General features: G+C 38.7%; 1 protein-coding gene across 2 annotated transcripts in view; it reads left to right on the forward strand.

The window, feature by feature from the left end:
* The window catches only part of Usp24 (ubiquitin specific peptidase 24), a 127,302-nt gene that overhangs the window by 74,964 nt on the left and 39,060 nt on the right, over positions 1 to 13,278 (forward strand). For both annotated transcript variants that reach the window (XM_090334752.1, XM_090334753.1), the window contains 7 exons: positions 964 to 1,034; positions 1,794 to 1,954; positions 4,576 to 4,637; positions 6,649 to 6,840; positions 8,168 to 8,285; positions 8,835 to 8,979; positions 12,719 to 12,838. In XM_090334752.1, coding sequence (XP_090190878.1) covers positions 964 to 1,034; positions 1,794 to 1,954; positions 4,576 to 4,637; positions 6,649 to 6,840; positions 8,168 to 8,285; positions 8,835 to 8,979; positions 12,719 to 12,838 — 869 coding nt within the window. The remainder of the gene's footprint in view (positions 1 to 963; positions 1,035 to 1,793; positions 1,955 to 4,575; positions 4,638 to 6,648; positions 6,841 to 8,167; positions 8,286 to 8,834; positions 8,980 to 12,718; positions 12,839 to 13,278) is intronic.

Genomic DNA, 13,278 nt, shown 5'->3' on the forward strand with positions numbered 1-13,278 from the left:
ACTGATGGCTTTTGTTTATAATCTTAGCAGCTCAGGAGGCTAAGATCTTGAGGATCATGGTTTGAAGCCAGCCTGGGAAAGAGAGTTCATGACACTTTTACTTGTACTGTGGCTGAAATGATAGAGCGCTAGTCTTGAACAGAAAAGCTCAGGGATAGCACCAAGGCCTTGAGTTCAGCCCCAGCACCAAAAGGAAAAAAAGGATGTTGTGAAGTGACTCTTAAAATTTATGTCATACTTTGATTTACCTAAAAGTAATTTTCATCTAACTTTACGAGTTTTAACTTTTGCTCTGTGCTTTTCTATCATTTGTGAGTTTATTTTAGGATATATTTTATAGTTAGAAGTATTGATAGCGGTTGAAGGCTGGCGCAGATGGTAAAACATGAGCAAATGAACACGGGTGTCCAAGCCAGTGTTCAAATCTCAGAGCAAAAAAAACAAGTATTGATAATTTATCAAGACAATTTATTCTGTAACTGGTACATGCAAGGGTTGTGCTAACATGTTCAGTACAAAGATGATAACTAAGACATTCCTCCTCCTCTGGAGCAAGCTTAAAATTTCATGGGATAAGCAGACAGTGTGGCACAAATAAAGAAGGTCCTGAATTTGATTCTGTGTAGGAAGAAGAGCTAAAATTCTACTTTAAGTGGACCTTAAAGAAGTAACTCTCAGCTAGGCGCAGTGGCTCACGCCTGTAATCCTAGCTACTCAGGAGGTTGAGATCTGAAGACCGTGGTTCAAAGCCAGCCTGGGCACTAAAATCCGTGAGACTCTTATCTCCAATTAACCACTAAAAATTGGGAAGTGGGGCTGTGGCTCAAGGGATAGATTGGTAGCCTTGAGCTGAAGAGCTCAGGGGCAGCACCCAGGCCTACAATTCAAGCCCCATAGTAACTCTAAAATTTCAAAATTCTGTACCCATTTCTCCTCCCTAATTCTCCTTTTTCTTATTATTAGCATCTTTCTATAACCTACCCTGTGTTGCTGATTTTATCATTGACATTCTGCTTGGATCAGCAAGTGCTGAGGTAAGGGTTTTGGGGGGTTTTTTTGCATGATAATCACCTGTGGGTTTGTTCCTTTGGTGGATACCATGACTTTATGGAGAGTACAAAGAATTGACCACAGACCACTATGAAGGAAAAGTGACTGTTTGAACTATGTCATCCTCCCTTTTGCTGCCTCCTGCGAATCTCAACAAAATTTACAATAAGACTGTTGTTAAAAAATTGATGTTTAGTACGGCCCAAATCTTGTAGCCCATGTTGAGTATCCAAAACTTGGAAGGGCATCAACACGGTCAAAATGTGAAAAGACGAATTTCAAACCATGAATGTTCATTAGATATTACAGTCTTTCTTGCAGTCCTTGAAAAGAACTTTTTAACACTTCAGAAGGGTTGGGTTTTTTTGTGGGGGAGGGGGCTTGTTTTTGTGGGGGTTTTTTTAAGTGTAATCTAATTTTTATTATGTTATAAACCTATTGACTAGCATAGACTAGTAGAATAATTTGGGAAATCAACTTACAGACCACATTTGGTTTTGGTTTTTGTGGTGGGGGTTTAGTAGGTATTGAACACAGGCTTTTTGAACATAGTAGTGAAGCACTCTGCCACTTGAGCACACCTTCTAGGTCCATACTTCTTGCCCATTTACTTGGTAGATATTTTCCATTAAAAACTGGAACCTTTCTGATATCATTCAATAATTTTAATGAGTCAGCAGTGTAGAGTACAGGAAGTAACCTCTAAATGCTAATAACGTGTTCTTTGCCACTAATAATTTTAGATCCGTCGAGTTGCCTGTGACCAGCTGTACACTCTTAGTCAGACAGATACTTCCACCCATCCAGATGTGCAGAAGCCAAATCAGTTCCTCTTGGGTGTCATTCTTACAGCTCAGCTGCCTCTCTGGTCCCCAACTAGTATTATGAGAGGAGTTAATCAGAGGTATGTATGACGAAAAAGCCTTTTATACACCAAGGATTTCTGAACTTCAGTGTTAACTTGCCAAATGTGTAGAGAAGTCCAGGCATTTGATTTATTAGAAAAGATCATACGTATAAAATGTTAATATTTTAGCTAAAACTTACAGGTGTTTTACAGTTTATCATCAAAATTTAGCCTACAATAAATTTTCCAAAATAAATGATGCTTTTAGGGCCCTGGAATGTGGCTTAGTGGTAGAGTACCACATACACAGAAAAAGCCAGAAATGGTGCTATGACGTAAGTAGTAGAGTTCACTAGCCTTGAGAAAGCTCAAGAACCATGCCCAGGCCCCCGGACTGGCCAAAAAAAAAAAAAAAAAAAAAAAAGATGCTTTTATTTGGGGGGGAAAAAGTGATTTCCCTCCTCTTTGCATGAATGTTTGAACTTAGGGCATTGCATTTGCTTTGCTGGTGATCTTCCCCTTGAGCCATGCCTGCAGCCCAGGTTTTTGGCTGGTTATTTTGGAGATGGAGTGACAGGGACTTTTTTTTGCCTGAGCTTCAAACCTTAATCCTCAGATCTCAGCCTCCTGAGCTGATGAACCACCAGCACCCAGCTTGAAAGTTTATTCTTTTTATAAATCAGTTTATATCATATAGCTAACTTTTGAGAATTTGATTTAATTACAGATTCCTCTAAACTTTGAGACAAAACCAGAAAATACTAAATGAGATTTTTTAACGTATTTTTTTAAATCTCCTATAGAAGGATAGTGAATGATAGAACTGTTTAATATATAAAATGAAATTTTTGTGACTATTTTGAAGAGTATTTCTTTTTTTTCGTATATTTTTTATTGTCATTAATAGAAGGGTTACATTATATTCGCCAGATAGAAGGTGCATTAATTCACATACATTGATACCCTTTCTTGAAGAGTATTTCTTATATAGCATTTTTTTTCTATGCTGTTTCAACTCAGAGGCCTCATGCTTGTTTGACTTGCTCTTGCCTGGCACTCTACCACTTGAACCATGCTTTTAGCCCTGCTTTTTGGAAATAGAGTCATATAAACTTTGCCTGGGCTGGCTTTAAACCACAGTCTTCCAAATCTCAGCCTTCTGAGTATCTAGGGTATGGACCTAAGTCACCTATTTTTGGCTACATTTCATCTTTTGACCCTCAAAATGGCCTTTTATCCTTGTTGTTGTTGTTGTTGTTGGTGGTGGTGGTTGTGGTTGTCACGGTTGTGGGGCTTGAACTCTGGGCCAGGGTGCTGTTCCTGAGCTCTTCAGCTTAAAGCTAGGACTCTACTACTTGAGCCACAGCACCACTTCCAGTTTTCTGGTGGTTAATTGGAGATAAGAGTCTCACAGACTTTTGTACCCAGGCTGGCTTTGAACCATGATCCTCAGATCTCAGCCATTTGAGTAGCTAGGATTATAGGCATGAGCTGCCGGCACCCAGCTCTTCATTTTTTATAACCATAATGTCTGATCCATTATATTGATTTCATCATTAATACATGCTAAAGACTATGCCTTCTGTGTGCATAGAAATAGATTTACTTCTAATATGTAGTAGTCATTTTAGTAATTAGAAAACTTCAGAGAAAAAAAAACTTCAGAGAATTGTATTAAAAGTGATCATGGATGCCAGTTTTAACTAGTAGAACCAGGATAGAAACCAATACCACTGTAATTAAAGTAAAATAATTTCCTACTTCCCCATATTATTGTTTTATACTTCTTAGTGCTTGGCCTACATATGTGTTTTTTGTTTTTGTTGTTGTTTTTTTGCCTTGTCTCCCTTATTCTTTGGTTGTTCAGTGTTTTCTTAAAATAGATCTGGGAATTTGGTAGGTGCCTACTAGGAATTGTTGATATTTGAATGAATGAATGAATGAATGAATATAATTAGTACATTACGTATAAGGAATCGTTGTTATTTTTAAATGTTCCCTTCCTAGATAGAATCTACAAAAGGATAGTGCTAATGCAAGGGCATTCTTTCCTCTCAAATACTTAGTGAGTTACTCTAATTGTGAAATCAAATAATTTTAAATGAATCAGTTATATCATAATGAAACGGACTCGTGTAGAGGACAGAAAAATATTGTGCAGTACTATGTACAGAATAGTTGGTGACTGTTACAGTGAAAATAAAAAAATTTATATTTATGTAAAAATGTCATCAATTTTCCCCACTCTTTTATTATTGTTATATTTGTATGTTAACCAAATCTTTGGTATGTTCCATACTAAAATAATACAAGTTTAAGTTAATGTAAGTTACTTCATACATAGGAATATTATCTTGCTGTCTCTGGTCTTTGTTTGTGTGGGGGTCATAGGACTTGAACTCTGGGCCTAGGAGTTGTCCCTGAGCTCTTAGCTCAAGGCTTCCGCCCTACCCTTGAGCCAAGCCCCAATTCCCATTTTCTAGAGGTTAACTGGAGATAAGAGTCTCAGGTCCTTTTGTGTCAGGACTGGCTTTGAACCTTGATCCTCAATTCTCAGCTTCCTGAGTAGCTAGGATTACCGGCATGAGCCACCGTGCCTGCCTTTGGTCTTTTTTAATAAGAAAAATGCTTTTTATTTTCAAAGCCTCTTTTATTAACTGAAAACTATCTGTTTTTAGACTATTGTCTCAGTGTATGGAGTATTTTGATTTGAGGTGCCAGTTATTAGATGATCTGACAAGTAAGTACATGTCTAACTTTGTTTGGGTTGGGGTACATAGAAGAGCAAGACAGATAGGCATCTCTGATGTATTTAACTTATCTTACATGTGAATGAGATTATAAATTTGGTTTTGTTTTCTTGAATAACATATAAACATGTATGAAAATAGATAATTAAGCCTGTGAAATTATTTGAAGAGGAAGTAGGATGGAGGAAGTAAGGGAGGGGTGATATCAATCAGGGTGCCTATTTACGTGCACAATGAAGCACCCTACTAACAAAAAATAATTTTTTAAAAAGAACAGAGAATTTAACCTCATGTACCAGTGAGCTCCTCTTCAACTACACACCTAATCATTTCCAGCTAGATTAGTGTGTTGAGATTTGTTAAATTTAAAAATTGTCAAAGGCTTCTATTTTAATGACACTTGTGCAGAACTACAAAGTTAGTTTCCCAAACAATGCAGTTCTCTGAGCTGTACACTAACATTGCTTTTGTTGGAGACTAGGGTGACATAGTCAGTATGCATGTTTCAACTCAGAAACATATCTATAGAAGTTAGACCATGTCCATTTAGCTACCTACCCTACCTAGCATGTGATTTTCAGCCATGCTTCCAGGAGCTGGGGAAACTTGACAGTAGCCATCAGGGTTCTACACTCTACTGTGCGTATTATAAACTTGAATCAAATTGTTATACTCAGGCGAATTCCAAATTAATGAAAAGTTTTTAATGTATACTTTCCCTGAGTAGTAAATGAGGATGCAGGCTATCTTAATGAGGTCACAGAGAATAGAGAGAATTAATATTTTTTTCTTTCTTTCTTTTTGGGGGGAAGGTGGGGGATCATGGGGCTTGAAATTGGCCTGGGAGCTATCTCTGAGCTCTTCAGCTTCAGGCTACTGTCCTACCCTTGATCCAAGCCCTACTTCCCACTTTCTAGAAGTTAATTGGAGATAAGAGTTTCAGGTCTCAGGCTGGCTTTGAACCTTGATTCTCAGATCTCAGCCTCCTGAGTAGCTAGGATTACAGGCAGGCATGAGCCGCTATGCCCGGCTTTCTTTTTCTTTTTCCTTTTTTTTTTTTTTTTGGTGATGATCCTGGTCTCTGTCTTGAGGTTTTATGCTCAAGACTAGTACTCTGGCACTTTATCAGAGCTTCACTCTCAGCTTTTTGGTGTTAATTGGAGATAAGAGTCTCATGAACGTTTCTGCCCCTGCTGCCTTCAAAAACTGAAATTCTCAGATCTCAGCCTTAACCTTGATGCCCAGCTTAATACCTTTTAATATACTTGAAACAATATCTTTTTAACATCTTACCAATTTTGTTGTATTTTCTGGAAAATGTGCTTATTAAAAGACATTGTATGCAGAACAAGCTGTAGTATATGCTAACACCTTATGGTAGCAAGCAAGATTACAGTGTGAGGAAGTAGTAGAGACTTGGGTTCATATCTACTGCTAGACCAGCTCTGACTAACCCTATAGCATTCTACTTCCCTTCCCCTATGAAAACTGTTTTTCTCTCTGTGGTGTTCTGAAAGTAGAATATAATAACATAATCACATTTCCTGTGCTCTCCAGTCCAAATTCTGTTCTGAAATGTTGCACTTGGTCCTTATTTCTCAAGGAAAGTGAGCTATTTACCATTTAAAAAAAAGAACAAGCCTTAAGAATTTGGCCCATTGTTTAGAAACTGCCTTTGTTGTCCTGCTGTTGATTTCTTTCTCCTTTGCTGAGCTTTACCCTGGTTGAACCACTGTAGGAGCTTTGGTTCTCCTAGCCTTCGCTCTTCTCCAGAAGCGTTTGTTTCCTAAGCAGGCACTTCTTCAGAGCAAGAAATATCTCTTCCATTTAATACCCTTGTCTTGCAGCACATCAGCCTGCCCAGGAAGCAGTCAGCAGGGTTTGGTTTAGGCCTTCACAGTCCATGTACTATTTAAGAATGACAAGTTTTTGAGGCTGTAAAATTGGGACTGACTTTGCTCATTTTAAGTTGTTTCTTTGTAATGACATTTTTCTTCTTAGCTTCAGAAATGGAGCAGTTACGAATCAGCCCAGCCACCATGCTTGAAGATGAAATTATGTGGCTGGATAACTTTGAACCTAATCGCACAGCAGAATGTGAGACCAGTGAAGCAGACAACATCTTATTGGCAGGACATTTGCGGCTCATTAAGACCCTCCTTTCACTCTGTGGGGCAGAAAAGGAAATGCTTGGTAATTACTGCTTCATCTTCTCATGAGGCAAAATCCCATAGTTCTCATGATTGCCACGGAATAGAATACTGGAATATTAGAATGGAAGAGTAAGAGTGGAATAATAAGAAAGTTACTAAATGTTCAGTGAAAAATGTTCAGTGACTCTAGGAGTAGGAAGTTGTCTGCAGTTTGATTGGCTAGCAAACTTAAAGTTTGTTTTACTTGTGCCATTAAGTTTACATAAATAAAAGTTACACTGTTCAAAAAGGCTGAATCATGTAACATTTTAATCCAAGTAGGTCTCTTTTTGCTTTATGTTTTATAATGTACAATCCCTTACATTATGTATCTTAATTCTTTTTTTTTTCTTTTTTTTTTTTTTTTTGCCAGTCCTGGGCTTGAGCTCAGGGCCTGAGCACTGTCCTTGGACTTTCTCAAGGCTAGAACTCTACCACTTAAGCCTCAGCACCACTTCCAGCTTTTTTCTATGTAATATGGTACTGAGCAATCAAACCTGATAGACAATGACTCTACCACTAGGCCCTGTATCTTAATTCTTCAAAGGATGATTCTCATCTAAGGAGCTAGTGGCTCTCCCAGCCACCATTTTCCTAGTGGTGATATGCGTGTGTGAATCTACAAGAATCATATGTAATCTGGAAACCTATGGCTAATATTATAAATTGTGTTTAAGAAGCAAACTGAAAGTTTAAGTATCTTTTATAGCACAAATTAAATTCTACAGTATGCTTTTTAACAATGGGATATATATAGAAAAAGCAAGTAAGGAATATCATTTTTGCCTGAAGAAGGTAGTGCTTAAAAAGCTTGCTAAACCATTGTATGTGCTCTCCAACCCATTTTGCCCTAAAGTGTTGCTTGGCATTGATGTTTTTAGGATGAGGGCTTGGCTTCCTTTTGTTGTATCACAGATTCTGTATCCTACAGTGTGGGGTAGTACAGTGTATGCATTCACAAAATAAATGTTCAGTTAAACTAAACAAGCTGCTCTTTGTTGGTCTTTGCTTCTTTGATAGGAAAGTGCAAGATAGAATCTTTGTATTAAATTTTGTGCTTTTTTTTTGGTTGTTTATGGGACTTGAACCCAGGGTCCTGGGCGCTGTCCCTTAGCTCATCATAGCACTTTACCACATTGAGCCATAGTACTACTTTTGAGTTTTCTGGTGGTTCATTGGAGATAAGAGTCTCATGGACTTTCGTGCCTGGGCTGGCTTTGAACTGTGATACTCAGATCTCAGACTCCTGAGTAGCTAGGATTCCAGGCGTGAGTCATCAGCACCTGGCTTGTGCTTGTTTTTAACATGAATCTTATGCTTTATTCCAGGTTCGTCACTTATTAAACCATTGCTAGATGACTTCCTTTTCCGAGCTTCTAGAATCATCTTAAATAGTCACTCTCCAGCTGGCAGTGCCGCCATCAGTCAACAGGATTTTCATCCAAAGTATGGAAAATGCACGTTGTGTTCAGTTTTGGTAAAAATTCTAATTCAAAATTTTAGTCCAAAAAGATTTTTCTAGCTTGGGATTTTTTCTTCCATCTTAAGTTTTCTGTGTCCTAGAAGATATTATGTGTTATGTAAAGAAATGCATGCAAAGGGCTTAGTATGAAGCCCACCTTACACATAATAAGCATGGGGAATGTGTGCCATCTTCTAATGGGAAAAACAATGTGGTTAACTTGGACATAAACAAATCCCAAGGGAAACATACTGTAATAATTATGTCTAGCTGCACTGCCTATCATTCCAGCTACACAGGAGGTAGAAATTGGGAGGACAGTCTGGGCTGAAAGTTGCTTAGGGACCATCTTAACCAGTAAGGTTAGCATGGTGACTCATGGCATAAATTTCAGCTAAACAAGAGGCTTAGGTTGGAGGATCATTATTTGAGGCTGGTCCTGGGTAAAATCCTATCTGAAAAATAAGGTGAGAGGGGACTCCACTGGGAAGGTGTTGATTTAGTATTGAAATTGATTTGTGTCTTACTTGTAGGTGCAGTACAGTGAATAGTCGGTTGGCAGCTTATGAAGTCCTTGTGATGTTGGCAGATAGTTCCCCTTCAAATCTTCAAATTATTACGAAAGAACTGCTTTCTATGCACCATCAGCCTGACCCTGCTCTTACCAAGGAATTTGATGTAAGTTTTCTAAATAGTAGTGCACCTCATTTTTTTAGAATGTCCTCCTAAACGATTTTAAGACTGCATTTTTCTGAACGTTATATACCTAATACCATTATACAGGTATTAAAAATAGCTATAAACATTTTATCAATATACTATATTAAAGTATATTATGAAATTTATGTGTTTAAAGAAGAGAGACAATTTCAGGTTGGTAATATTCTCAGTAACAGCTGGCATTCTAACACATGTGTGCACACACACAGACTCGCGCGCGCCCATCCGTCTGTGTTCTGGGGCCTGAAATCAGGACCTGAGCGCTATCCTTGAATTTTGCTTTAGGTAGCTCAAAGTGTTGAGCCACTGTTCTCCACTTAGGACTTTTTAGTGATTAATTGGGGATAATCATTCTCACAGACTTTGCTACCAGGACTTGCTTTGAACTGTGATCCTTTTATTTTAGCCTCATGTGTAGCTAGGATTACAGGCATGAGCTACTGGTGCCCAAACATCTAAACTAGTTTTTGTTTAGCTTTTTGCTAGCATCATCCTGGTAATGGAGATACAAAGTTAGATAGATATTGGCTCTGCCACAGCATAAGATTGATGGAATTTTCCAGGTGCAAAGGATCTGTTAGGCTTTTAGAGCTCAAAAATAAAAATAGAATGTCAGTCCACAAGATCTGACCGATACACATATCACAGAATGTGAACTATGTTAAATAGTTATATCCTGAATGCTCCACTAACACAGAGAAGTACCACCACACAGTGGTGGTTTCTTAGGAAGCTTAGAGAAGAGGAAATTTGACATAGAATCTTATGAACCAGTGACCAAGCTGGCCGCTGGTGGTTCACTCAGGAGACTGAGATCTGAGGATCACCATTCAAAGCGAGCTCAGCATAAAAGTATGTAAGACTTTTCTCTCCAGTTAACCACCAGAAAGATAGAAGTAGCGCTGTGGCTCAGTGTGGTAGACCACTAGCGTTGAGCTGAAGAATTCAGGGACAGAGTTCAAGTCCCATTACCAACCAAAAAAAAAAAAAAGAACCAGTGATGTGTTAAAGCAGGGAAGGAAGTCATTCATTCCATTCCAGCATGAGAATATGAGCAATACTGTGGTACCATGAAGCAGTTGAAGATATGGTAGGATCTGTAGGAGTAAGAAGACACTTTCAAAGCTGTTTGTTTTTGCATCATATAGTCAGAGCTACCCATTGGGTGCCTGAGCCAGATATCAAGGAGCAGAAAAGTTTTGTCAGGACAGGAAATGAGAACGCGTACCCCAGACAAAGGTCTTGGAACTATGTGGGCACATAATTGAGGAAACTAGTTATTTGTGTTTATGATGCTTATTTAATGTCATGCTCTAGCTTTATATGTATTTGTGTAATTATCAGAACATTAAGCATTAGAATATAAACGTATTTTTCATAAATCAGAAATTACTGGACCAGGTATTTGGCCTAGCGGGAGAGTGCTTGCCTAACATGCACAAAGACCAAGGTTCGATTCCTCGGTACCACATACAGAGAAAAAAGCTGGAAATGGTACTGTGGCTTAAGTGGTAGAGCTCTAGTCTTGAGAAAGCCCAAGAACAGTGCTCAGACCCTGAGTTTGAGCCCCAGGACTGGCAAAAAAAAAAAAAAAAATAGAAATTACATCAGCAAAATGGAAAGAAATGAAATCTCTTTTAGCACTGCCATGAATCAGTTTTTCTTGTAACTTCGTTAAATCTATGCTTTGTATTACAAATAAGTTTCAGTATTAATTGGGTCTTCATAGTCACCCTCTCGACATTAAGATCCAGTGTTAATGAAAAAGATGACCTTGTAGTTCCTTGAGTCAAAAAGTGTACAGATTTTTGTCAGTTTCTCCATTATTATATGAATGTTCAAGTACATGATGTGGTAGGTATGGTGGCCACATGAGATTTGAACTCCTGTCATAATCCCATTTCAATATCTAATTAAAATACCCTCTCTTCTACTTAAAGAAATGACATGTTGACTGTTGGCCAAGGTATTTTTCCCTCCAAGCCCTGAGCTCAGGGCCTGAGCACTGTCCTTGGACTTTCTCAAGGCTAGAGCTCTACCACTTGAGCCTCAGCATCACTTTCAGCTTTTTTCTATGTATGTGGTACCAAGGAATTGAACCCAGGTCTTCGTGCATAATAGGCAAGCACTCTACCACTAGGCCAAATTCCCAGCTGCCAAGATACTTTTTATAGAATATTTTTACCCAGAAAAGTACTATATGCTAGGTTCTGTATTATTTCGTATTTGTCAGTAAATATAAATAGTAGGATATGCTTAATAGAAAAGGTCTAAGGGAGGGCTCCAGAAGTTCATGCCTACAATTGTAGCAACTAGGAAGGTGATGATTAGGCAGTGTCACAGTTCAAGGCCAGCCCAGGAAAAAGGTACACAAGACTACATCTCAGTCAAACCTTGATGTAGTGATGTGTGCCTTGTCACCTCAGCTCCATGGGAAGTCAATCCTGTTTGTTTATTTGTTTGTTTGTTTTGTCAAGTTGTGGAGCTTGAACTCAGAGCCCAGGCACTATCCCTGATTTGTTTTGCTCAAAAGCTTTACCACTTTGAGCCATAGTACCACTTCTGGTTTTCTGGTGGTTAATTGGAGATAAGAGTCTCACGGACGTTCCCTGCCTGAGCTGGCTTTGAACCGTCATCCTCAGATTATGTGTATGATCTGTCAGCACCAGCACTTGACCCAACCCTGATTAAAGAAGGAAAAGTAGCTTATGAGGGCACCTTTCCTCAAATCAAAAGAAAAAAATTGGGCAGAGTATATGTATACGTTTTTTATCTCAGCTACTGGAGTATGGGGGGAATGGGAAGCATAAGTAAGATTGTAGTGCATTCTGGCCTGAGCAGAATACAAGGTCCTATCTCAAAAATAACCAGAATAGAAAGTGCTGGAGGTGTGGCTCAAGTGGTAGAATGTATTTTCAACAAATATAAGTGAATTCAAACCCCAATACCACCAAAAAAAACTGAAAAAAGTTTAGTAAAAAAGTTTAGCCAGGCGTGGTGTCTCACATCTGTAATCATAACTACTCAGGAGGCTGAGATCTGAGGATTGTGGTTCAAAGCCAGCCCGGCACAAAAGACCGTGAGACTCTTATCTCCAATTAACCACTAGAAAACTGGAAGTGGTGCCTTGGTTCAAGGGATAGGGTGGTAGCCTTGAGCTGAAGAGCTCAGGGACAGTATCCAGGCTCAGAGTTCAAGCCCCATTACCCCCCCACACACAAAAAAGAATATTACCTTCTCTAAAAGGCAAGAAATAAATGCAAGCCTTCTTTAACCACTGCAGGATTCCTTTTGTTCCCCATAGCGTGGAGATTTTTTTTTAATGGATTTACTATATCTGCTTAATTAATCCCTTACTATCTAGACAGAATGCCCTTGGACATAGACCATAAACATTCTATTCTCTCTTAGTTCTTGGCACATAGTGGTCCTTAGTAAATATTTGTTGAATGATGATGAAGTGACTTGAACGCATGACTATATAAAGGAATAAACAAACAGACCTGCTATATACCAAATACTTGATGAGTAGGAAAGAAGCATTGAGTTTCATTGACTTTGCTAGTGTGAGTTTCCTGATACTGGAAGGATAAATGTTAGTGCGTCTTTCTCTTCTTAGACAGTACACGTGGCTGCAGTGGACTGTGGTAGAGGTGCCAAATCTCTTTGTCTCTTTGCTGTGGTTTTTCTTTCCTAGTACCTTCCCCCAGTGGATAGCAGATCGAGCTCAGGTTTTGTGGGGCTCAGGAATGGTGGTGCCACTTGTTACATGAACGCAGTCTTCCAGCAGCTGTATATGCAACCTGGGCTCCCTGAGGTAATTTACTCCCTTTGTCTTGTTTGCTATGAAAGATAATCTGTATATTGCCTGAAATTGTTCCATACTTTCTTACTGCTTCTTGGCTTTATAATCAGGTAAAACATAACTGGGAATTTTTTAGTAGATTCTGAGTATAGACACGGTTATAGCCACACATTTTCATAAATCTGCTATTTATTTGTCTCCAAAGTCATTTTTATTCTACTCTATAAATTTGTTGTAATCATAGCTACTCAGGAGGCTGAGATCTAAGGATCTCTATTTAAACCCATCCCAGGCACTAAAGTCTGTGAGATTCTTATCTTCACTTAACCACCAGAAAACTGGAAGTGACGCTGTGGCTCAAGGGGTGGTAGCCTTGAGCTAAAGAGCTCAGGGATAATACCCAGGCCCAGAGTTCAAGTCCCACAAACAACAACAACAAAATTTTTTTTTCC

This window comes from Megascapheus bottae, chromosome 6 (genome assembly GCF_031878675.1).
Source record: "Megascapheus bottae isolate mThoBot1 chromosome 6, mThoBot2.hap1, whole genome shotgun sequence".
NCBI lineage: Eukaryota > Metazoa > Chordata > Mammalia > Rodentia > Geomyidae > Megascapheus > Megascapheus bottae.